General features: G+C 47.3%; 1 protein-coding gene across 3 annotated transcripts in view; it reads right to left on the reverse strand.

Moving 5' to 3' along the window:
* XPNPEP1 (X-prolyl aminopeptidase 1) overlaps nt 1–25,111 on the reverse strand; it is a 42,669-nt gene extending 17,558 nt beyond the window's left edge. The window contains exons 1-3 of one of the 3 annotated variants that reach the window (XM_073553089.1): nt 25,033–25,111; nt 3,280–3,405; nt 457–520 (exon numbers count right to left, since the gene is read on the reverse strand). In XM_073553089.1, the coding sequence (XP_073409190.1) occupies nt 457–520; nt 3,280–3,396 (181 nt within the window). In that variant the 5' untranslated portion in view covers nt 3,397–3,405; nt 25,033–25,111. Of the gene's footprint in view, nt 1–456; nt 521–3,279; nt 3,406–7,314; nt 7,468–7,545; nt 7,606–25,032 lie in introns of those variants that run through there. The other 2 variants (XM_073553090.1, XM_073553088.1) reach the window with 2 other exon arrangements.
* Nucleotides 25,112–26,456: the final 1,345 nt, after the last annotated feature.

Below are 26,456 nucleotides of genomic sequence, written 5' to 3' on the forward strand. Positions count from 1 at the left end.
TGTTCACACCGACAAGACAAGACTCCGTCAGATCATCAAAGTTATCAAACGTGCAAAATAAACTGCCGTGCCATACAAGGAAGCTGAGATATGGGGGGCTGTCTGCAGAGTCGCTGACCTGTGAGGACGGAGGGTGATCACTCATTCTATTCCCTAACTTTACAGTCAGGGGTCTCTACAAACAGGACCTCGTATCTCAGTTTCCAGGACTTCTGCAGGCTGTACATTGTGAGGACAAACAGCGCCTCATATCTCAGCTTCCAGGACCACTGTGATATGAGATAAAGGAGATGCTGAGGTTTGCTGCAGACTTTCCTAATTAGCAGGCATTTCTGTGTCTACACCACAGGGCGAGTTATTGGAATGGACGAACTACTGGATTACAGAAATGTTTAACTGAAGGAGACAGAAAAATTCCATTACTTCAAATCCAGACTTTTCCCATCAGGCGCTCACCTGCCGAACCATCGAACCCCGAGATGAATTCCCGTCTGCAGTCACAGGGGGCGATGTATTCACTCTGCAGAGTGGAAAAGCGAGAGGTAAGACTGCGCGTCCTGCGACTTCCCAGACTGACCGGGCTAACAGTCCCCGGACGGAGGAGGAGCGGTGCCGGACCAAGGGGCCCCCCCGGCGGAGGGACGCCGGACCACGGGGCCCCCGGCGGAGGGACGCCGGACCAACGGGAAGAGAGTGTAGAGATTCTTACTGTATCTGGCATTGCGGCCACTGATGAGTTGCTCCTAGTAATGGACAACCCTTTTACATCCATGTATTTAAAACTAAAAATCATTCTACAAGTTGGGTTTCATTAAAAATTTTGCACCTTCTGCTTTTTAGGATTTTTTCCCCACAGGCTATTTGCTTGCCTATACAATGAGGCAACTTAGTATCCATAAGTGAGCTTGTTCTGATAGGGAGCTTGTAGCTCTTACCTGTCATTTTCAGAGCTCCTCTGTTCCCATTTATAACCACAGATCACAATAAGTTCAGCTGCACTTTGATGTGGTCAAAAATCAGCGCAGAGGAGCTCAGATAAAGACAAATAAAAACCTATAAACTGTCCATCACATCAAGCTCACTGACAGATTCTTAGTTACCTCAATGAGCTGGTAAAAGAAAGTGCAAAATTTGTAATGATGTGAAGGGTTAAAACTAAAATCAGAGCTGAAGTTTCATTTTCCCCATTCTCTGAAGGTTTCGTTTCTCCATTTTTGTTGCTGTAAGATAAATTTTTGTAATTAGGATGAAACCAGACTGTTCCCATCAGGTGCAAGATAAGGGAACCGGGGGTGTAGAACTCTGAAGAATTACTACTTTTGGATTCGGACATATATGTAGTTTCCAGTTTTCTTGCAATATTATTGGCTTATAAAGTGAAATGATGCTATTGGTAGTTGAGAAATTTGCATAATTAAGCAAAAGATTATAAAAGAAGTGACTAAAATAAAGGGGACTAGTGATCTGTCTCGATCCTCCCGTACAGAGACCCCCGTCTCCGTGTGGTCATCCCCAGTTGCTAGCAACACTCTGTGGATTAATTTGGAAATCACTGGATCAACTGTGAAGGGTTAATTTAGCCCTCCCTAAATAGCTCACTCAACAATTAAACCCAAACTACATGATTTACGAAAAAAACCCAGGCCCAGAAGGTGTCCACAACATATCTGGCGGTCTGTCTTTGCTCATACAGACAGATCAGCCTGAAAAAAAGATGTACAGGGCGCCATTAATTATGCAACATTACAATAAATGTATCAGAAATGTAAGAAATTCCCATAAACAGGAGCATTTATAGAAAAGTCCGGAATCTCCCATAATCCAGTGTCTGTCCCCTGGAGGCCGGATTATCGGATGTCCACCGCTTCATGCTGTCCATGTCCATCGCTCTCTCCAGCTCCCGGGAACCCTGCAACATCCCGGATTACACCTTCCAGTTCACATACTGGTTTTACTGGTTCTCTAATTTATTCGGACAACTTTACCATCCTGTAATCGGCCGCTGAGGATGATGATGATGATGATCTTTACAAAACATGCAAAAAAAATACCAAAAATTCTAAGAAATCTTCAGGTCGTCATCTTCTATAAAGTTGTTCAAAGTTCTATTTAATTATCTCTTTCTTGAAAAGCTGGGTGACAACAACATGGCCACCAGAAACCCAATAGGTGTCGTCACTCAGCTTTCCTCTATCCCCTAAGCGTGCAATGGAAGCAGGATTACTTTCAAAGATTTCACACTCTGGGAAAGCTGGGTAACGGAACCTCTTGAAGTTTTTGCATAAATATTCGTCTTCACCCAGCTTTCCCTGGCTCCTATGTCTGCAGTGATACTTCTGCAATAAAGGCGTGTGTTTATAACAAATATTTCACATTCAGGATTCTGGAAAAGCTGGGCGACAGCCAACATGGCTACCAGAACAAGGGTCTTCACCCAGCTTTCCCAGACTCTTTAGTGTAAAATCTTCTTTGGTTTGCAGTGATCCCCCTGCTCGCTCCTCACTGCAGTCTCAGGAGTCATGGAAAGCAGGAAAACCTTTTGTAGTCATGGCGGCCGTATTGGTCGTCACTTAACTTTCTAAGACCCCTGAATATCACATCTTCCAATTCAGGCAATGATACTCGCGCTCACACCTCACTGCACATCTAGAAAGACCCAAGACTTAAGAAAATCCGGGTGACAAATCACAGCGATAAGCTTAAAACTTCCATAGGGGCTGTGGTTCAGTTTTCCAAGACCTCTCAACGTCAAATGTGCCTCGAAATAGTCTGTTATCCCGACATAAGATTAAGCCTAGAAGTTTAGGAAAGCTGAATGACATTAAATTTGACTCCTGATAAAACCCGCACAGAAGTAGTCACACGGCTTTCCTTGACTCCTGAGTGTCACTGTTCAATTGCAGACCTGCATCAGCCTGTTCACATACTGCTGTATAACTAAGAAGGCAGCCATGCAGGAAACTGGGAAAGCTGGGTGGCATCCAGAATAGATGCTATAGCACTGGGGATGTCAACCAGCTTTCCCTGGCACCTGAATGGTAAATCAGCCTGAAGATGCTTGATATAGTAGCTGGGCATGTCTCTGTGAAAAGCTGGAGTGGTCTGCCATTCAGGAGCCGGGAAAAGCTGAGTTATAACCCTTTAACATCAAATTAGACAAGGCTGTCTTTTTTCTTTTATAATTTTGGAAAAAGGTTTGTCTAAATGCACTGGAGGCGGCAGAGACGAGGAGCGAGGCGCAGGGGGCCACATGGAGACCCGCGACTATGGAGGGATTACCTGGTGTGCGTCCCCGGACGGCACGATGTAGGCTTGGATGGGCTCGGCGACGCTCCGGGAGGACTTCATGGTCTGGCGCAGTTGGCGCAGGAGCTCGGTTGTTATCTTTGGCGCCATTCTTATTGCCTGAAATAAAAGCAGTTTCCATAAAAATGAATCCGTCACAAGAATAAGCAAATCCGTCCGCTGATCCGGAGAAAGTCCTTTAATCCGACACCAAATCCTGCTAGTCTGTTCGTGGCGGATTAAAAGATTGTTTATTACCCGATAGTCAGGCACAACCCGGAACGTGCAGAGCGGGATTAAAGCGCGGCATCTGCAGCTTCCAGTCATTGAGAAGTTGTATAATCAGAGCCAACCGTGCCGGATTACCGGAAAGAAGCCGTATAATCAGAGCCAACCGTGCCGGATTACCGGAAAGAAGCCGTATAATCAGAGCCAACCGTGCCGGATTACCGGAAAGAAGCCGTATAATCAGAGCCAACCGTGCCGGATTACCGGAAAGAAGCCGTATAATCAGAGCCAACCGTGCCGGATTACCGGAAAGAAGCCGTATAATCAGAGCCAACCGTGCCGGATTACTGGAATATTACCACAAACATAGATTGGCCCTAGAGAATATTCCAGGATGTCATCATCGGCCAACACTGATGCGTAAACCTCAGGTCGATACAATGTATCAGTGCAGAGATCTGCGCTGGTGCATGCAATTATTCTACACTGGATACAATTGTAACAAACCCTCAGCCGTGAGAACTATGAGGTCAGGACGGGGTTTCATCTCTGAATGTTCATTAAAAAACATTTGTAACCTTCGGCTACGTTCACACAGAATTTTTTAGAAGGACTTTGATGCGGATCCGGTCCAATATCCACACCATAAATGTCACATACGCTTCGATTACTTGTCCTAGTCACTGGGACTTTTTTTGAGGGGGTTTTTTTGCCGATAAGGTTTCGAAAACCTCACATCAGAAAAAAAAAAAAAAAAGTGACGCCCCCTATTTCAGGCGAATTCCTTGTGGCATTGACTTCAAATCTGACTTTGGACTCAAAAAGATGCAAAATAAAACAAGGAAAAAAGCTTAAAAAAAACACCAGCAAGAAAAAAAAGGAAGCAAAACATTTACAGAAGTGGATTTCTCTTATAAAAAAAAAAAAACTCTCCTTCCTTGGGGTGTGTGCACACAGGCTTTTTGCTGAGTTTTTGGAGCAGGAACTCTTTGAAAACTCAAACACCTTTAGTATCTGTTCAGTTTCTGCTCCAAAAACTCAGCTGAAAGATCCAGTGTGCACACAGCCCTTATGGGAATCAGGTTTCTCCACAATGCAGCCTTCTGGTTGGACAGTGCCTGGCTCGGAGCGGATTCTATCGGGATCCACTTCAGAGAAGTGACTGCACTCATTATTAACAGCAAACTGGATCGCCAACAGGAAGGAACAGGAAGTTTTTCTAAAGTTTTGGAAGCAATTATGGAGGAGGATTTTGGAGACAACCTGCTTCCAAAACCATCCCCCCAAAAAAACTGTGTGAGGGCAAAACCTAAGAGATCACATAGGTTTTATGGAGCCCGAAAAATAGTCGAAAAAAAATACTTGACAGACGCTTCCTGCTCATTTCTGTTGTAACACCGCTTCGCTGGTCTTATATCAGTCTTTTGGGTGTTTTCTTTTCTCTGCTTAAAGTTCTGAAAAACTTGTGGGAAAAAAAAGTTCAAGTCACTGCTCCGAAGCGGAGTTTGATAAATCTTATGCACAGAGACTAAAGGCGAGAACACAATGAGTTTTTTTTTTTTTGCTGAGTTTTCGGAGCAGAAATTCTCCACCTCTTCTATCAAACTCAGGGTTTTTTTGGGAGTTTCTGCTTGAAAATCTCCTGAAATAAACACTCAGAGTGAACACTCCCTATGGCCTCCCTCGGTGTCAGACCTCCCTCCCTCGGTGACGATCGCTCGGCGGTTTTTTAGGACATTTTTGGAGCAGTTTCTTTGCAAAATTGCTACTTCAAAACTCCTCCCTTCTCATCGCTTTACTGTTTATGAGATTTTTCAGCCTTGTTTCCCTGAATGACTTTGACACATGGAGTTTTTCAAGATGTTCAAAACCCATAAGCTTCCGAGAAGAAACGCTCCAGGTTTTATGGTTTCTTTCCGGTTTTCGGATTGGAAATTTGCAGCGGTTTCCATCAGGTTCCTCTTTCTAAAGTGACTGCACTTTTTTTTTTTCACAAGACATTTTTTAAAAAACCTCTGAAGGGAAAATATAAAGTCCAAAGAACTCCTCAGATCAACAGCAAAGTGGATTTCACATCTAAATGAACTATAAAAGTTTTCCAGGAGTTTTTGAAGCAGTTTCTAAGGACGATTCGCTCCAAAAACTCCTGAAAAAAACTCAGTGTGAACAGAAGCCAAAAAGTGTCACATACTGGAAGCAGAATCCCGGAGCGTCGGACGACCCAAACACCCCAGAAACCCCAGACAACCCGGAAACCCCGGAAACCCCAGACAACCCGGAAACCCCAGACAACCCGGAAACCCCAGACAACCCGGAAACTCCAGAAACCCCAGACGACCCGGAAACCCCAGACGACCCGGAAACTCCGGAAACCCGGAAACCCCAGAAACCCCGGAAACCCTAGACGACCCGGAAACTCCAGAAACCCCAGACGACCCGGAAACCCCAGACGACCCGGAAACTCCGGAAACCCGGAAACCCCAGACAACCCGGAAACCCCAGACGACCCGGAAACCCTAGACGACCCGGAAACCCCAGACGACCCGGAAACCCTAGACGACCCGGAAACCCCAGAAACCCGGAAACCCCAGACGACCCGGAAACTCCAGAAACCCGGAAACCCTAGACGACCCGGAAACCCCAGAAACCCGGAAACCCTAGACGACCCGGAAACTCCGGAAACCCTAGACGACCCGGAAACCCCAGAAACCCGGAAACCCTAGACGACCCAGAAACCCGGAAACCCTAGACGACCCGGAAACCCCAGACGACCCGGAAACCCCAGACGACCCGGAAACCCTAGACGACCCGGAAACCCCAGACGACCCGGAAACCCCAGACGACCCGGAAACCCTAGACGACCCGGAAACCCCAGAAACCCTAGACGACCCGGAAACTCCGGAAACCCTAGACGACCCGGAAACCCCAGAAACCCGGAAACCCTAGACGACCCGGAAACCCCAGAAACCCGGAAACCCTAGACGACCCAGAAACCCGGAAACCCTAGACGACCCGGAAACCCCAGAAACCCGGAAACCCCAGACGACCCGGAAACCCCAGAAACCCGGAAACCCCAGAAACCCGGAAACCCTAGACGACCCGGAAACCCGGAAACCCCAGACGACCCGGAAACTCCAGAAACCCGGAAACCCCAGACGACCCGGAAACCCCAGACGACCCGGAAACCCCAGAAACCCGGAAACCCTAGACGACCCGGAAACTCCGGAAACCCGGAAACCCTAGACGACCCGGAAACTCCAGAAACCCCAGACGACCCGGAAACCCCAGACGACCCGGAAACCCCAGACGACCCGGAAACCCCAGACGACCCGGAAACCCCAGAAACCCCAGACAACCCGGAAACCCCAGAAACCCCAGACGACCCGGAAACCCCAGACGACCCGGAAACCCCAGACGACCCGGAAACCCCAGAAACCCCAGACGACCCAAAATAAAAAATTTTAAAGTCTCCAAAACAATCTGCGCTGGTCACTGGAATACCAATCCCCCCAAATACATATCTATAGACCCCAATATCGCTAGGTCTCAGCACAAATCCCCCGCGGCCCCCATTTCCTGCGCCTTTGGCGGATACATCGGAGGGTCGTGTTCTACGAAGGCGACAGCGCGGAATATTCCCATTGGCTCCTAATAACCAAGTGTTGTCACGTGGCCCCCAAAATGTTGGTTCTGTGGCCCCCAATCATCTGTCAGCTACAGACCAGACCCCATTATAGGTCACATCACAATCACCCCCCCCCGGTCACGTGACCCCAGTCCGCAGCCCCCCGACCTCCTCACCATGCACAGACACCCCGACTTCCTCCTGCTCAGTGGAGCTGCTCTCAGCGCGGCCGGTGTCGCAGTGGCTGCCGGGAGCTGTAGTCCGGACACAGCTTCCCTCCTGCTTACTGCTATCTACCAATGAGGAGGCAGAACTACTCGTCCCGGCGTGCCCCGCGCCCGCTGGGTCCTGTCACTTGTGTGTGGCCGGCGGACTATGGCCGGGACCGAGGGGCCATTTCTACTAACCGGGAGGTGCGTGAGATACACCCGGCCGCCTGCTGGAGAACTACAAGTCTCAGCGGGCCTGGAGGGGTTTTATGCGGTTTATTATACTAAATGCTGGAGGATTAACCCATTCCTGGCCATTTCTTCTGTCACGAACCCGTCAACATCGCTGACGTCGGGGGGAGAGGAGGAGGGGGCTCCTGACTATTTTATTGATTCCATTTTGGGGGGAATTGCAACATTTTTACCTTTTTTTATACTGTGAGGCGCAAAGACCGAAAAACGGCAATTCTGGCAAATCAGCATTTGTTCTATGTATTTAATATAGAGATACTAGCTGAAGAGCCCGGAGCTGCCCGCGCATAGTAACTAACTACGCTTAGTTATAGCAAATTATGATTATATCTATATCTATATATATATATATATATATATATAAAGCTGAGTGTAGAACCCCGCCCACTCCGCGTAGCCACATTCATTATAATATCCCACATCATCCCATCAGCCAGAGCCACCGGACTACTACCCCTAATATCCCACATCATCCCATCAGCCAGAGCCATCGGACTACTACCCCTAATATCCCACACCATTCCGTCAGCCAGAGCCACCGGACTACTACCCCTAATATCCCACATCATTCCGTCAGCCAGAGCCACCGGACTACTACCCCTAATATCCCACATCATCCCGTCAGCCACAGCCCCCGGACTACTACCCCTAATATCCCACATCATCCCATCAGCCAGAGCCACCGGACTACTACCCCTAATATCCCACATCATCCCATCAGCCAGAGCCACCGGACTACTACCCCTAATATCCCACATCATCCCATCAGCCAGAGCCACCGGACTACTACCCCTAATATCCCACATCATTCCGTCAGCCAGAGCCACCGGACTACTACCCCTAATATCCCACATCATTCCGTCAGCCACAGCCCCCGGACTACTACCCCTAATATCCCACATCATCCCGTCAGCCAGAGCCACCGGACTACTACCCCTAATATCCCACATCATCCCGTCAGCCAGAGCCACCGGACTACTACCACTAATATCCCACATCATCCCGTCAGCCAGAGCCACCGGACTACTACCCCTAATATCCCACATCATCCCATCAGCCAGAGCCACCGGACTACTACCCCTAATATCCCACATCATCCAATCAGCCAGAGTCACCGGACTACTACCCCTAATATCCCACATCATCCCATCAGCCAGAGCCACCGGACTACTACCCCTAATATCCCACATCATCCCGTCAGCCAGAGCCACCAGACTACTACCCCTAATATCCCACATCATCCCATCAGCCAGAGCCACCGGACTACTACCCCTAATATCCCACATCATCCCGTCAGCCAGAGCCACCGGACTACTACCCCTAATATCCCACATCATCCAATCAGCCAGAGTCACCGGACTACTACCCCTAATATCCCACATCATCCCATCAGCCAGAGCCACCGGACTACTACCCCTAATATCCCACATCATCCCGTCAGCCAGAGCCACCGGACTACTACCCCTAATATCCCACATCATCCCATCAGCCAGAGCCACCGGACTACTACCCCTAATATCCCACATCATCCAATCAGCCAGAGTCACCGGACTACTACCCCTAATATCCCACATCATCCCATCAGCCAGAGCCACCGGACTACTACCTCTAATATCCCACATCATCCCGTCAGCCAGAGTCACCGGACTACTACCCCTAATATCCCACATCATCCCATCAGCCAGAGCCACCGGACTACTACCCCTAATATCCCACATCATTCCGTCAGCCAGAGCCACCGGACTACTACCACTAATATCCCACATCATCTCGTCAGCCAGAGCCACCAGACTACTACTCCTAATATCCCACATCATCCCATCAGCCAGAGCCACCGGACTACTACCCCTAATATCCCACATCATCCAATCAGCCAGAGTCACCGGACTACTACCCCTAATATCCCACATCATCCCGTCAGCCAGAGCCACCGGACTACTACCCCTAATATCCCACATCATCCCATCAGCCAGAGCCACCGGACTACTACCCCTAATATCCCACATCATCCAATCAGCCAGAGCCACCGGACTACTACCACTAATATCCCACATCATCCCGTCAGCCAGAGCCACCGGACTACTACCCCTAATATCCCACATCATCCCATCAGCCAGAGCCACCGGACTACTACCCCTAATATCCCACATCATCCAATCAGCCAGAGTCACCGGACTACTACCCCTAATATCCCACATCATCCCATCAGCCAGAGCCACCGGACTACTACCCCTAATATCCCACATCATCCCGTCAGCCAGAGCCACCGGACTACTACCCCTAATATCCCACATCATCCCATCAGCCAGAGCCACCGGACTACTACCCCTAATATCCCACATCATCCCGTCAGCCAGAGCCACCGGACTACTACCCCTAATATCCCACATCATCCAATCAGCCAGAGTCACCGGACTACTACCCCTAATATCCCACATCATCCCATCAGCCAGAGCCACCGGACTACTACCCCTAATATCCCACATCATCCCGTCAGCCAGAGCCACCGGACTACTACCCCTAATATCCCACATCATCCCATCAGCCAGAGCCACCGGACTACTACCCCTAATATCCCACATCATCCAATCAGCCAGAGTCACCGGACTACTACCCCTAATATCCCACATCATCCCATCAGCCAGAGCCACCGGACTACTACCTCTAATATCCCACATCATCCCGTCAGCCAGAGTCACCGGACTACTACCCCTAATATCCCACATCATCCCATCAGCCAGAGCCACCGGACTACTACCCCTAATATCCCACATCATTCCGTCAGCCAGAGCCACCGGACTACTACCACTAATATCCCACATCATCTCGTCAGCCAGAGCCACCAGACTACTACTCCTAATATCCCACATCATCCCATCAGCCAGAGCCACCGGACTACTACCCCTAATATCCCACATCATCCAATCAGCCAGAGTCACCGGACTACTACCCCTAATATCCCACATCATCCCGTCAGCCAGAGCCACCGGACTACTACCCCTAATATCCCACATCATCCAATCAGCCAGAGTCACCGGACTACTACCCCTAATATCCCACATCATCCCATCAGCCAGAGCCACCGGACTACTACCCCTAATATCCCACATCATCCCGTCAGCCAGAGCCACCGGACTACTACCCCTAATATCCCACATCATCCCATCAGCCAGAGCCACCGGACTACTACCCCTAATATCCCACATCATCCCGTCAGCCAGAGCCACCGGACTACTACCCCTAATATCCCACATCATCCAATCAGCCAGAGTCACCGGACTACTACCCCTAATATCCCACATCATCCCATCAGCCAGAGCCACCGGACTACTACCCCTAATATCCCACATCATCCCGTCAGCCAGAGCCACCGGACTACTACCCCTAATATCCCACATCATCCCATCAGCCAGAGCCACCGGACTACTACCCCTAATATCCCACATCATCCAATCAGCCAGAGTCACCGGACTACTACCCCTAATATCCCACATCATCCCATCAGCCAGAGCCACCGGACTACTACCTCTAATATCCCACATCATCCCGTCAGCCAGAGTCACCGGACTACTACCCCTAATATCCCACATCATCCCATCAGCCAGAGCCACCGGACTACTACCCCTAATATCCCACATCATTCCGTCAGCCAGAGCCACCGGACTACTACCACTAATATCCCACATCATCTCGTCAGCCAGAGCCACCAGACTACTACTCCTAATATCCCACATCATCCCATCAGCCAGAGCCACCGGACTACTACCCCTAATATCCCACATCATCCAATCAGCCAGAGTCACCGGACTACTACCCCTAATATCCCACATCATCCCGTCAGCCAGAGCCACCGGACTACTACCCCTAATATCCCACATCATCCCCATCAGCCAGAGCCACCGGACTACTACCCCTAATATCCCACATCATCCCATCAGCCAGAGCCACCGGACTACTACCACTAATATCCCACATCATCCCGTCAGCCAGAGCCACCGGACTACTACCCCTAATATCCCACATCATCCCCATCAGCCAGAGCCACCGGACTACTACCCCTAATATCCCACATCATCCCATCAGCCAGAGCCACCGGACTACTACCCCTAATATCCCACATCATCCCCATCAGCCAGAGCCACCGGACTACTACCACTAATATCCCACATCATCCCGTCAGCCAGAGCCACCGGACTACTACCCCTAATATCCCACATCATCCCCATCACCCAGAGCCACCGGACTACTACCACTAATATCCCACATCATCCCGTCAGCCAGAGCCACCGGACTACTACCCCTAATATCCCACATCATCCCCATCAGCCAGAGCCACCGGACTACTACCCCTAATATCACACATCATCCCGTCAGAGCCACCGGACTACTACCCCTAATATCCCACATCATCCCGTCAGCCAGAGCCACCGGACTACTACCCCTTATATCCCACATCATCCCATCAGCCAGAGCCACCAGACTACTACCCCTAATATCCCACATCATCCCGTCAGCCAGAGCCACCGGACTACTACCCCTAATATCCCACATCATCCCGTCAGCCAGAGCCACCGGACTACTACCCCTTATATCCCACATCATCCCATCAGCCAGAGCCACCGGACTACTACCCCTTATATCCCACATCATCCCATCAGCCAGAGCCACCAGACTACTACCCCTATTATCCCACATCATCCCATCAGCCAGAGCCACCGGACTACTACCCCTTATATCCCACATCATCCCATCAGCCAGAGCCACCAGACTACTACCCCTTATATCCCACATCATCCCGTCAGCCAGAGCCACCGGACTACTACCCCTGATATCCCACATCATCCCGTCAGCCAGAGCCACCGGACTACTACCCCTAATATCCCACATCATCCCCATCAGCCAGAGCCACCGGACTACTACCCCTAATATCCCACATCATCCCGTCAGCCTGGGGTGAGAATCAGGACGCTGGATTATTGCCCTGACTTCCATACCTGGGATCCCTTTAAGAAGGAAGATGTGCCTATGGGATGGAGGATGTATGATGGGTATATGGGCAGGGAGGGAGGGATTCATTTCTGTCATGTGCTCTCTGCTCCTTTCTGGGGGGCAGACAATGGCTGGGAGCTTATGTTCCCACAGATGCTAGATTTCTTCCACCCGGTCAGAGTCTGCTGAGGTGTCGTGGAGTGAGAAAACTGTTGCTCATAGCAACCAATCACAGCTCGGCTTTATTTAATCAGCTCTGGTGAAATGAAAGATGCTTCGTGATTGGTTGGTGATACACATACACACACACGCACATTCAATTTTATATATAGATTATTATTTTATTGGTTTTTAGATGATGTTTGGATCAGACTTTACATACGCAAATATGCACATCTGTTTTTTATGGTTATTAGATAGTGATTTGCTTTTTTTAATCTTTAAAATTTTTATATATTTTTAAAACTTTGTTTTTGAATCTCTGCGTTTTTTACTTTTTTAAAAAACTTTATTTTTGATATTTTCAAAACTTTTTATTTCCTTATGTTTCGAAAACTGCTTTGTTTTTTTTAACCTTTTTATGTTTTTTTAAAACTTTATATTTGATATTTTTAGAACTTGTTTTTTTTTTTGTTTTTTTACTGGACTTTTTATTTTTAGGGGACTTGAATTTTCTATCGTTTGTTCACTTGTTTTATTTTCTTCAGTATATAGAAGACATCTCGGGTTCCTGTGAAGCCTGGCCACAGGTGTACCAAGATGGCGACTAAGGTTGAGTGAAACAGGTCGGTCAGATTCAAAAGTCAAAGTCGGGTTTCGCCGAATGCTTGCACGTGACTTTTTTCAGCCAATGAGAGAAGCAGAGCGGAGCGGGAGCGGAGCTGGAGTGGGAGAGAGGGAGAGAGAGAGAACGATTTCGACGCCTCTAGGGTTAAATTTCATGCCAGGTGTGTTTACAGTCCTCCACTCACTGCCGACTTTTCTCCCCATTGACTTGCATTGGGTTTCGTGTTTCACGACTTTTCCCTATAGTCGGCCGATTTCGTTCGACTCGACTTTTGAGAAAGTCGGGTTTCATGAAACCTGACTCGACCCTAAAAAAGGCAAAGTCGCTCATCACTAATGGCGACTATATGGGGGTGGGGTCTACAGCTGCCATGGCAGATAATCGGTATCCTTTAAAGCTGATTATAAGGGGTAGAGGCAGCGTCTCTCCCAGGTAAAGATTTCACAGCAGAATTGTATTTCAATCCTCAGTTTTTCAAGCTGTTTTGAAGAAGCACCAAGAAATGGGCAACATAAGCAAATGGGCAAGCTCAGTGCAGCAGATGAGGCACAACTTACGTCCTATAGGAAGAGGACATAAGCTCCAATGTGGCTGCAATTATTGTGAACCAGCAAAACTCATCTACTGTTCAAAGACGTCTGTCCAGAAGTCGACTTTATGGAAGACCTGAAGCCAAAAACCCCGGACATTTCACAGCGAGACAAGGCAAAGGGATCCGACTATGGACAAAAACATAGGAACTGGGGAGCAGAAAAATGTCTGGCCTTGAGGACATCATGTGAAATATTTTGCTGTCACAGAAGGCAGATCCCAAAGGTCTGAAGAGCAGCAAACTAATGAGGGTCTGCAGGAGCAGTGACGCTTGGTGAAGGGTGCGGAAAGTCTGTGGCTGCATGTCATGGAGCAGCATGTCCACACTGAACTTTCCTCCCACCTTTCATCTAACTTGCTCTTTGACAATCTACAATCTGGCTTCCGCCCCCATCATTCCACTGAGACAGCCCTGACCAAAACTACCAACGACCTACATACAGCCAAAGCTAACGGACAATACTCTATACTCCTGCTTCTAGACCTGTCCTCTGCTTTCGACACAGTTGACCACTGCCTCCTACGACAGATCCTCTCCTCCTTTGGCATCAAAGACCTTGCCCTATCCTGGATCTCCTCATACCTTTCCAACCGCACATTCAGCGTCTCCCACTCCCACACTAACTCCTCATCCCACCCTCTCTCTGTTGGAGTCCCCCAAGGCTCTGTTTTAGGACCCCTACTCTTCTCAATCTACACACTTGGTCTGGGGCAACTCAAAGTCCCACGGATTCCAGTACCACCTTTATGCAGATGATACTCAGATCTACCTCTCTGGCCCAGACATCACCTCTCTGCTCTCCAGAATCCCAGAGTGTCTATCAGCCATATCCTCCTTTCCTCTCCTCTCGCTTCCTCGAACTCAATGTGGACAAATCTGAACTGATCATCTTTCCCCCATCTCACAGATCTTCCTTACCCGACCTTTCTATAACAATTGACAACATCACGCTTTCCCCTGTACCGGAGGTCCGCTGCCTCGGAGTAACCCTTGACTCTGCCCTGTCCTTCAAGCCGCACATCCAAGCTCTCTCCACCTCCTGTCGCCTCCAGCTCAAAAATATTTCCAGAATCCGTCCCTTCCTCAACCCTCAATCTACTAAAATGCTTGTGCATGCCCTCATCATCTCCCACCTCGACTATTGCAACATCCTTTTCTGTGGCCTCCCTGCTAACACCCTCGCACCTCTCCAGTCCAATCTCAACTCTGCCGCCCGACTAATTTATCTCCTCGCTACTCTTCCACTTCTCCCCTCTGCAAATCTCTTCACTGGCTCCCATTCCCTCAGCGTATCCAGTTCAAATTACTAATACTGACCTACAAGGCCATCTACAACCTCTCTCCTCCATACATCTCTGAACTAATCTCCAGATACCTTCCCTCAAGGAAGCTCCGGTCCTCCCAAGACCTCCTCTTCTCCTCCACACTTATTCGCTCCTCACCCAACCGCCTCCAAGACTTCTCCCGAATAGCCCCCATCCTCTGGAATTCCCTGCCCCAACACGTCCGGCTATCAACCTCACTTGGATCCTTCAGACGGAACCTGAAAACCCATCTCTTCAGGAAAGCCTACAGCCTGCAGTGATCCCCGCTGCCTCCTCACCACTACTGGAGCTACCACCTCACCATCACTGGAACTGCTGTAACCCCCCAACCTACTGTCTCCTTCCCCACCATCCTGTAGCATGTAAGTCCAAAAGGGCAGGGTCCTCTCTCCCCTCTGTATCAGTCTGTGATTGTTAGTTTGTTTGCTGTAAGTGATATCTGTAATCTGTATGTAACCCCTTCTCATGTACAGCACCATGGAACCAATGGTGCTATATACTGTAAATAAATAATAATAAAAATAATAATGATGTCAGCAAATGGAAATGTGGATTTGGTCAGGACTAATGGTGTCCTCCATGCTGAGAAGTCCGGGCACATACTTACCAATCATGTACGATTGGGTCCAGAAATATTTAGCCAATGACGAATCTTCATGACTCTGCAGGCCGCTATTTTGGATGTAAGATGAAACAACAGAGATGCGACCTGAGACTTTCAGGTGTAATTAAAGGTGTTGAACAAAAATGTCCTGTGAAACGATTAGGAATTGCAGCCATTTTTCCACAAAGTCTCCTAATTTCAGGGGCTCGGAAGTAATTGTACAAATTAACTTTCCCATAAATAAAATGTTCATGTTTAATACTTTGTAGAGAATCCTTCATAGTAATAACGGCCTGAAGTCTGGATCCATGGACGTCACCATCGCTGGTTTCCTCCTGTGCGAGGCTTTGCAGCAATGACGGCCTGAAGTCTGGAGATCATGGACGTCACCATCGCTGGTATCCTCCTGTGTGAGGCTTTGCAGCAATGATGGCCTGAAGTGTGGAGATCATGGATGTCACCATCGCTGGTCTCCTCCAGTGTGAAGCTTTGCAGCAATGATGGTCTGAAATCTGGAGGCCATGGACGTCACCATCGCTGGTCTTGGTGTGAGGCTTTGCCACCTTTACTGCAGTGACTTCAGTTCTCGCTTGTTTGTGGATCTTTCTGCCGTCAGTTTTGACTATACCCTGTGAAATGCAGCTCGATGAGGCTGAGCTCTGTTGATGACTCGGCCATTGCAGAATGTTTTTGGGTCATTGTCCATCTGTCCTGTGTAGCGTCCAATCAACCTTGCTGCACTTGGTTGAAACAGAGCAGAAAGTATCTCTCTGTGCTCACAGGATTCATCTGGCTGCTTCTGTCTTCAGTTACATCATTAATAACCACTAGTGACCCTGCTCCATTGTGAGCCATTCATGCCCTCGCCATCACACTACCTCCACCAAGTGTTATAGAGGATGTGCTGAGGATCAGGAGCCGCTCCAATCCTTCTCTATACTGTCTTCTCATTCTTGTACAGGTTGATCTTAAGTCCCCGTCTCACATAGCGAGATCGCTTGCGAGATCGCTATTGCATCACCGATTTTGTGACGCAACAGCGATCTTGCCTGCGATCTCGCTACGTGTGACACATGGCAGCGATCGGGCCCATGCTGCGATGTCGCTGATCGTGCTCGAATGTCCTGGGCCATTTTTTGATCGCTGGTGTCCCGCTGGCCAGCATGCATCGCTGTGTTTGACAGGGACAACGACGAACGACCTCAATACTACAGGTCTGAGAGACAGGGTCCCAACGACCGTCGTATCTTTCCGTATCGTTGCTGCGTCGCTGGTGAGATCTCTTTGTTTGACATCTCACCAGCGACCACGTAGCGACGCACCAGCGATCCCTACTAGGTCATATCATTGTCGGGATCGCTGGTGCGTCGCCAAGTGTGACGGTACCCTTAGTTTTGCTTTTCCAGCACTGATTGTCTTTCTTAGGCTAGCTTCAGACTAGCGTTTTGGCCCTTAGCGCACGGCCGCCGCTAAGCCCCGCCCCCTCCGGTCATCTCCTCCTAGTGTCGCACATCGCTGCATGCGATCTGCACACCCTATCTTTAGCATAGGGTGCGCAGACCGTGCGCTAGTAGGATTTTGAGAGTGCTGCGCCCTTTTGACGGTTCTCCGAGCACACCAGAATGCAACATGGTGCGTTCGGCACACGTCGGCACACCATCAAAAGGGCGCAGCGCACGCAAAGCCCTACTAGCGCACGGTCTGCGCACCCTATGCTAAAGATAGGGTGTGCAAATCACATGCAGCGATCTGCGACACTAGGAGGAGATGACCGCAGGGGGCGGGGCTTAGCGGCGGCCTGTGCGTTGCTGGCCAAAACGCTAGTCTGAACCTAGCCTTAGATGTTTTTTTTAGCAAAATATAATCTGGCCTTTATATTTTCAGGCTGATTAATGGTTTGCATCTTGTGGTGACCCCTCTGTGTTTGCTATCATGAAGTCTTCTCTTTAGGCTGGGTTCACACGTAGCGGAACTCTCGCGGAAATTACCTCGAGAATTCCGATTTCCATTCTGCGGGAAAATCGCATTTTAAATTCCCGTGATTTTCCTGCGGAAAAACTAGCATTTTGCAAGCGTTATTAGCTTGCAGAATTGCTAGCGTTTTCCAAGCGATCTGGAGCATCGCTTGGAGAACTGATTGACAGGTTGGTCACACTAGTCAAACATAGTGTTTGACGAGTGTGACCAACTTTTTACTATTGAGGCTGCCTATGCGGCATCAATAGTAAAAGATAGGATGTAAAAAATAATTAAAAAAATATATATACCGTATATATTGTTATTCTCACCTTCCGACGTCCCGCGCAGCCTTCCTGCCTCTCTCCATGCTCCCGGTCCCAGTAGTCCTTTGCGCGAATTACCACGATGACGTCCGTTCTCGCGGGATCGCGACGTCTCGCGGTCATTCGCAATGACCGCGAGACTTCGCGATCCCGCGAGAACGGACGTCATCGCTCGCAAAGGATTACTGGGACCGGGAGCGTGGTGAGAGGCGGGAAGGCTGCGCGGGACGTCGGAAGGTGAGAATAACAATATTTTTTATTTTAATTCTATTTTTTACAGGGATACGGTACCCAGAGCCCGGAGAACAGTCTCCTCTCCTCCGGGCCGTGGGTACCATCCGCAAATGTTCTGCTTACTTTTCGCATGGTGTGCACAGCCACATGCGGAAAGTAAGCAGAACAATGCATTCCTATGGGTGCGGGATCGCCGCGATTCCGCGAAATTAATGAGCATGCTGCATTTTTTACCGCAAACGATTCCGCTGCGGTAAAAACCGCAGCATTAGCACAGCATTGCGGAATCCCATAGGAATGCATGGGATGCTTATTTTTCGCGTTTTCGCGGCAAAATCGCGAGGTTAAAACCGCCGCGGAAACAAGAAAAAACCGCCACATGCGAGCTCAGCCTTATGGTAGACTTAGATACTGAGACATCGACTTCCTGGAGAGTTTTCTTCACTTGGGTGGATGTTATAATGGGGTTTTTCTTTACCTTGCAATCATCCACCACTGATGTCTTCTGGGGACATCCACGCCTTTTTAAGTTCCTGAGCTCACGTCACCTTTTTTTGCAGAATGCACCGAACTGTTGCTTTGGCCGCTTCTAATATTTCTGCTATCACTCTGATCGATTTCGTCTTCTTTTTTTGGCCAAATGATGGTCTGTTTCCCCTTCCATTGAGAGATAATTTGTCCGCATGTTGTGGGTTCACAGCATCAGCTTCCAAATGCAAATTCTGCACCTGGAATCAGCTTCAGATCTTTTACCTGATTAACTGATGATGGATTAATGAGGGAAAAGACCATGCAGACCGTTAAAGAGCTTCTGCGATATTTCTCCCGTTACTTTTGGTCCCTTTAAAAGAAGCAGCTACATATTTAAGCGCTGTAATTACTAAACCCTTCCTCCAATAACCATGTGAATCCCTTAAAATTAAAGCCGAGGGTCGGCACTTTAAGCCCAGATTGATTATAGAACAGGATCTTGAAAATGTTTTGGTAAACTGCTAAAATGGCAAAAAAAAAAATTAAACACCTTTTTAAAACTTTTCCTCAGTGCTGTATATCCTAGACATATCCACTTATAATCTATACAATCCTCTGTGAGCTGCACATCTCAGCTGGAGAGCTCTCCAGTCCTGTTATTTTTTACTCTGTATCAGTGCAGGTAAGGCTGGGCTAACATCTTTTTTTTCCTTTGCATTGTATGTCGTCAGTATTCATCCCAGTGTACAGCTTACATATGCTTTTGTATAGACATACAGTACAGTCCAATACATCAGCCATTGACCCCCATTAAAGAAACATACTGCACAGAATACAATTTTTAATACGCCCCCTGTAGGGTAAAGAAATTATCATGCTCCTGACTTCTAAACCTTGAGCCTGTGGTTGGTTTCTCTGTGGGCCGAGCCACAGCAGATACACCTTTTCCTCCGGGTGTTTAGGTTCTTTTATTCTGGCTGCAGTCTGTTTTGCATAACACAGGTGTTTTCATTTGTCTGCAGTATCACCTTTCTGGTGCGGCTTTATATTCTGTACCCCTGCTGGTATTTCCTGCTGGTGATAGTCTCTTGTGGATGTTCACCCATTCTGCTATAGCCTAAAGCCAGTCAGTGAAAAACCAGCTGCGGTTTATTGCTCTGCTGTTTCTGTTCTTTGCCCTGCACCTACCTTCTGTTTCTTTTTAGGAAATAATTACATATTTAATAACACTTCATACTTTAGTTTGTACTTCATGGTTTACTTTCCTCACTCTGTGATCTCTTTCTATTTCAGCACACTTTCCCTTCTGTAGGTAATTTACACTCTGCTCTGCCCTCCGCTCCTTTAGGAGGAACGTTAAGCACTCGATAGCCTTTCAGGCCGCACAGGTCCGAGCTACCATAGTCTAGTCTGTGGTTAGGGCTATCTCAGCTCACGCAGGAACCACTATGAACTGCGGGGTCAAGAAACCAGGGGAAGAGTCTTGAGGAGATCATTTGCATATTCCCAGTGCCTTCTGGGATAAGTGAAGAGTCTCCGCGAGCTCAACGATCACTGGGTTTTGGCCGTTGCAGCTGAAAAGAGGAAATCGAATTTTGGCTCATCTTTCATCTTTTTAAGAAATCTCAAGATGGAAGAGGCCAGGAGCCATTTGGTGAGCTGCATTTCTTGCTACATGTTCACAGATTTACCAGTGGAAAAGCCAAACTTCACATGCCACAAATGCAAGCTTGTGACCCTGTTGGAGGAAAAGTTGCAAAATCTCGAAGAGAGGTTAGCTACGTTGAAGATCATTAAGGAAGGTGAAGAGTTCTTGGACAGAGCAGAATTATCTCTTCATGTTACAGAAAGAGAAGAAATTCGAAGTGCACCTGAAGAAACAGAGGAATGGAGACATGTGACACAGAGAAGCAGGAGGATCAGGAGGCAGTCAGCACCCATACTGCTCAGAAACCAGTACCAGGCTCTCACGCAGGAAAACGATGAAGAAATACATCAGGATAAGACCTTGCCAACAAACAGCAACCTTGTACGCCTTCAGAGTCCTCCTGGATGGAGAAAGAAAAATGTTGTGAAGAAGAAACGGAGAGTGGTGGTCATGGGGGATTCCCTGTTGAGAGGAACAGAGGCCGCTATCTGCAGACCGGATATAACTTCAAGAGAAATGTGCTGTCTTCCAGGTGCAAAAATTAAAGATGTGTCTGACAGGATATCAGGACTCTTCAGACCTACAGATGACTACCCATTCCTGCTACTACATGTGGGGACAAATGACACCGCAAGAAACGACCTGGAAACCATCTGCAGAGACTTTGAAGACTTAGGCAAGAAAGTGAAAGAACTGGGAGCGCAGGTGGTCTTCTCTTCCATCCTCCCAGTGGATGGCCATGGAACAAGGAGGTGGAATAAGATTCTGCAGGTGAACAACTGGCTACGTCGATGGTGCCGTCAGCAACGATTTGGATTTCTGGATCACGGAGTGAACTACTTATACGATGGACTACTTGCTAGAGATGGGGTGCACCTTACGAAGACTGGAAAACATGTATTTGGAAGTCGCCTTGCTACACTTGTAAGGAGAGCTTTAAACTAGAACAACATGGGAAGGGAAGCAAACGACCAGAAAAAGCCATACACCTGACAAATGCTACTGAGAACTCTGCTATTAGAAGTGGAAAGGAAGAACAAAGACGAAAGAATCTAATTAAAAAAAATATTGGAGAAAGAGAAACCAATCACAAACTAAAATGTTTCTATACTAATGCACAAAGCATGGGCAACAAACAAGGAGAATTGGAACTACTAACACAGGAAAAGAAATATGATGTCATTGGAATCACTGAAACTTGGTGGGACAATACACATGATTGGAATACAAGACTAGAAGGATACAACTTATTTGCAAGAAACAGACTTGATAAACGAGGAGGGGGTGTCGCATTGTATGTTAGAAATGCGTATATCTGCACAGAGATTGAAGCTTCAGAGACTGGGAGTTCTGTGGAAACTGTTTGGGTAAGAATACAAGGACAGAACAATGGAAAGGACACCATTGTAGGCATTTACTACAGGCCACCTGTGCAAGCTGAAGATATGGATGAACTCTTTATGCATCAAATGGCCAAGTTCTCCAAAAAATATGACATAGTTGTCATGGGAGATTTCAACTATCCAGACATTTGTTGGGAATCTCTCTCAGGCAAAACTAACAGGTCAAGGAAATTCTTATCCTCTCTTGCTGACAACTTTATCTTCCAAAAGGTAAAGGAGAAAACAAGGGGAACTGCTACCTTGGATCTAATCCTTATAAACAGGGAGGAAATGGTTGAGGAGGTAAAAGTGGCTGGGACCCTAGGAGGTAGCGACCATGCTATTTTAGAATTTTGGATAACTAGAGGCGGAAGACCTGTGAAGACTCAGACGTCAAGGTTAGATTTCAGAAAGGCAGATTTTAAGGGATTCAGAAAGAGAATTGGAGGGATCCAATGGCTGGATATCCTTAAAGACAAAAATGTCCAGGAAGGATGGGAAATCTTGAAAAATGAAATTCTCAAAGCACAGTTGTTAACAATTCCGAAAAGAGGGAAGAATAGGAAGCATTTAAGGAAACCAGGATGGATGAACACAGAACTTAAGCACATGCTAAAAAGGAAGCAAAAAATGTTTATAAAATGGAAAGAAGGAGGCATATCTAAAGAAGAATATAATGCTGTCTGCAGAACCTGCAAGGCACAAATCAGATTATCTAAAGCTGAAAATGAATTGAGGCTTGCAAGAGATGTCAAAAGCAATAATAAAGGATTTTGGGGATATGTCAAAAGTAAAAGAAAAGTCAAAGATGCTATAGGATTTTTACAGGATGAAAATGATGAAATGGTAAGACAGGATGTTGAGAAGGCTGAACTTTTAAATTCCTATTTTGCATCTGTTTTCTCTCAGAAAGGAAATGTAACATCAACTGTTATTCACTGTCCTATTAAGGGAATAGAAGAATCCAGGATATCTATAAACAGAAAGATAGTGAGGAAACACTTAGCTAACCTAAATGTATTCAAGTCTCCAGGTCCAGATGAATTACACCCCAGAGTACTGAAGGAGATAGCAGAAGAAATTTTTGAACCCCTCTCCATAATCTTTGAAAATTCTTGGAGAACAGGAGAAGTGCCAGAAGACTGGAGAAGAGCAAATGTTGTTCCTATCTTCAAAAAGGGGAAGAAGGTGGACCCAGGCAACTATAGGCCGGTGAGTCTGACTTCTATACCAGGAAAGATCTTTGAACAAATTATTAAACAACATGTATGTCAATACCTGGATAAGAATGAAGTGATTAAACAGAGTCAGCATGGGTTTGTAACTAATAAGTCATGTCAGACTAATTTAATTTCCTTCTATGATGGTATTACTGATTGGGTGGATCAAGGAAATGCTGTAGATATAGTATATCTTGACTTCAGCAAAGCATTTGACAAAGTCTCTCATACAATCCTTATTGAAAAAATGACTAAGTATGGAATGGACAAGGCAACTGTTAGGTGGATTCATAACTGGCTTAGTGATCGGACCCAAAGAGTGGTCGTAAATGGCTGCACATCCAGTTGGAAGAATGTCTCAAGTGGGGTACCACAGGGCTCTGTCCTGGGCCCTGTATTGTTCAACATCTTTATCAACGATTTAGATGAAGGAATTGAGGGTAAACTGATTAAATTTGCTGATGACACAAAGCTAGGAGGGATAGCTAATACTAGAGAAGAGAGAGAGAGGATTCAAAAAGATTTAAATAAACTGGAGAAGTGGGCAGCAACTAACAGAATGGTTTTTAACAGGGAGAAATGCAAAGTACTACATCTGGGCAATAAAAATGAAAAAAGCATATATAGAATGGGAGGAATAGGGCTAAGTGACAGCACATGTGAAAAAGACTTGGGTATACTAATAGATCAAAGACTGAATATGAGTCAACAGTGTGATGCAGCAGCAAAAAAGGCAAATGCAATTATAGGATGTATTAACAGAAGCATACAGTCTAGATCACGTGAAGTAATTATTTCCCTCTACTCCTCTTTGGTCAGACCTCATCTGGAATATTGTGTCCAATTTTGGGCACCACATTTTAAAAAAGACATCAACAAACTGGAGCAAGTTCAGAAAAGAGCGACCAGAATGGTGACCGGTCTGCAAACCCTGTCTTATGAGGAAAGGTTGCAGGATTTGGGGATGTTTAGTTTGCAAAAGAGAAGACTGAGAGGAGACTTAATAGCTGTCTACAAATATCTAAAGGGCTGTCACATTGTAGAAGGATCAACTTTATTCTCATTTGCACAAGGAAAGACTAGAAGCAATGGGATGAAGCTGAATGGGAGGAGACACAGATTAGATATTAGAAAAAACTTTTTGACAGTTAGAGTGATCAATGAGTGGAACAGGCTGCCACGAGAAGTGGTGAGTTCTCCTTCAATGGAAGTCTTCAAACAGAGGCTGGACAGACATCTAACTGGGATGATTTAGCGAATCCTGCTTTGAGCAGGGGGTTGGACCAGATGGCCCAGGAGGTCCCTTCCAACTCTACGATTCTATGATTCTATGATTCTAAGATCTCCAGTCTGTACAGTAATCAGCAGGGTCAGTTGCAGGTTTTTTAGTTTGTTTCTTATTACTCTATTATAACAGAGTAGCTTTAAAGTAAAAAATATTTGCTCGAGGACACTGGCCCAGTCTATGACAAAAGGCTCCTTTCTTGGGATTTACTTGGTCTACAGGGCGTTTATATAGTGCACATCAGGAGCTTTCATCGCCCAAATGTGCAAAATACAGAATGTGAAACGAGTCTAATCTGTACCCACCTGGAGTCTGCTCTGTTCAGTCTACAGCGAAATGTGTACGTTGTAATGAAACCTCAGCTGTGACAAGTATCAGAACAAAAGAGTTTCAGTTGGTGAATATAAGCTAGCATGCTCCTTTTCACTGGCAGCAAGCGGAGCTCTTGAAAATGGCTCAGAATTTAAAATATAAACTGTTTAGAAAGTTTCAGAAGTTTCCATCATGTAACGATCCAGCATCGTACATAAAGCGGAAATATGTTCATTGTTCTCGGATTTGGGACGAATCTGCAGAAAAGCGTAATAATTATATAGTAAGCAGATAATTCTCACCCCTATAAGATCCAGCCGTCTCTGATCTTGAGCGTTCAGTTCACCCGACGGGAGTGATTGTACTTTACCCTTTCCTAGAGGAAACACCGCTGCTCCAGTGAACCTTGGACGCAACAGAAGATTTCTTCCATAACTTTATATCACACGATTGCAATAAAGACGTCTTCGCTGTACTCAGGAGTGGCAAGTGCAGAATTTACTGCGAGGAAAGGGGGGAACGTGGATACCCCAAAATGCAGAGTATAAAGCTTCATCTTAGGCGCCACTGAAATTGTCACTTTTAGAGTCGAATGTCAGCAGAATGGCTGCTCTTAGAGAATAGAGAGCGCACAGAATCCGGCCTGAGATACATTACCTCTCGTCTTAAAGGGATTTTCTTAAAATCAAAATCTCCAATTATCTTCTATCCACTGAGTAGGGGCCAATAAACTGATGACTGGTGATCCAGAGTACGAGGCTCTACCTCTGCTCCATTCATTGTCTATGGGACTTCCGAGTACAGAGCTTGCTTAACTCCGGCAGTGCCATTGACAATGAATGGAGCAGCTGAGAGAAAGCATGGCCCACATACTGACTTACTAACCAGGAAAGTATGAAACGGCTGAACTGAATTTATATATAAATCAGAAAAAATGCCAGACATCTGAGCGGTAAAATCAGATTTGCAAGGCTCTAATCCAGCGGCCGCGGACCCCTGACGTTTACTGGAAATATTTCTAATTTGGGCGTAAATGTCACTATATTATTGTAGCCAACACTAGAGGGCAGCATAAATCAACACATCGACACTTGGTGCTTTATCTGTAGCACGTTATTCTATGTCTGCACATGACTCTATGTTACCAGCATCGGAGGTGTGCGGCTGTGTAAAGGCTGCGGCACTAGGAAAGAGTTCTGCTCATTCGGGCTTCGCCTGGCTGCAGAGATTTTGGTGGGGGGCTTCTGCGCTGCTGATGTCTTTGACTCCTGATTTACAGAACTAAGGCTAGCTTCACACTAGCGTTTTGGGCCTCAGCGCACGGCCGCCGCTAAGCCCCGCCCCCTCCGGTAATCTCCGCCTAGTATCGCACACGGCTCATGCGATCTGCACACCCTATCTTTAGCATAGGGTGCGCACACCGTGCGCTAGTAGAATTTTGTGTGCGCTGCGCCCTTTTGACGGTGCGCCGGTGTGCGCCGAACGCACCATGTTGCATTTTGGTGCGCTCGGAGCACCGACAAAAGGGCGCAGCGCACGCAAAATTCTACTAGCGCACGGTCTGCGCACCCTATGCTAAAGAGAGGGTGTGCAGATCGCAAGCAGCAGTGTGCGATACTAGGCTGAGATGACCGGAGGGGGCGGGGCTTAGCGGCGGCCGTGCGCTGCGGCCCAAAACGCTAGCGTGAAGCTAGCCTAACTTCTGTTCAGCATAATATTAGTGAGC

The sequence above is a fragment of the Dendrobates tinctorius genome, unplaced genomic scaffold (assembly GCF_039654945.1).
Source record: "Dendrobates tinctorius isolate UK_male_01 unplaced genomic scaffold, ASM3965494v1 ptg000196l, whole genome shotgun sequence".
NCBI lineage: Eukaryota > Metazoa > Chordata > Amphibia > Anura > Dendrobatidae > Dendrobates > Dendrobates tinctorius.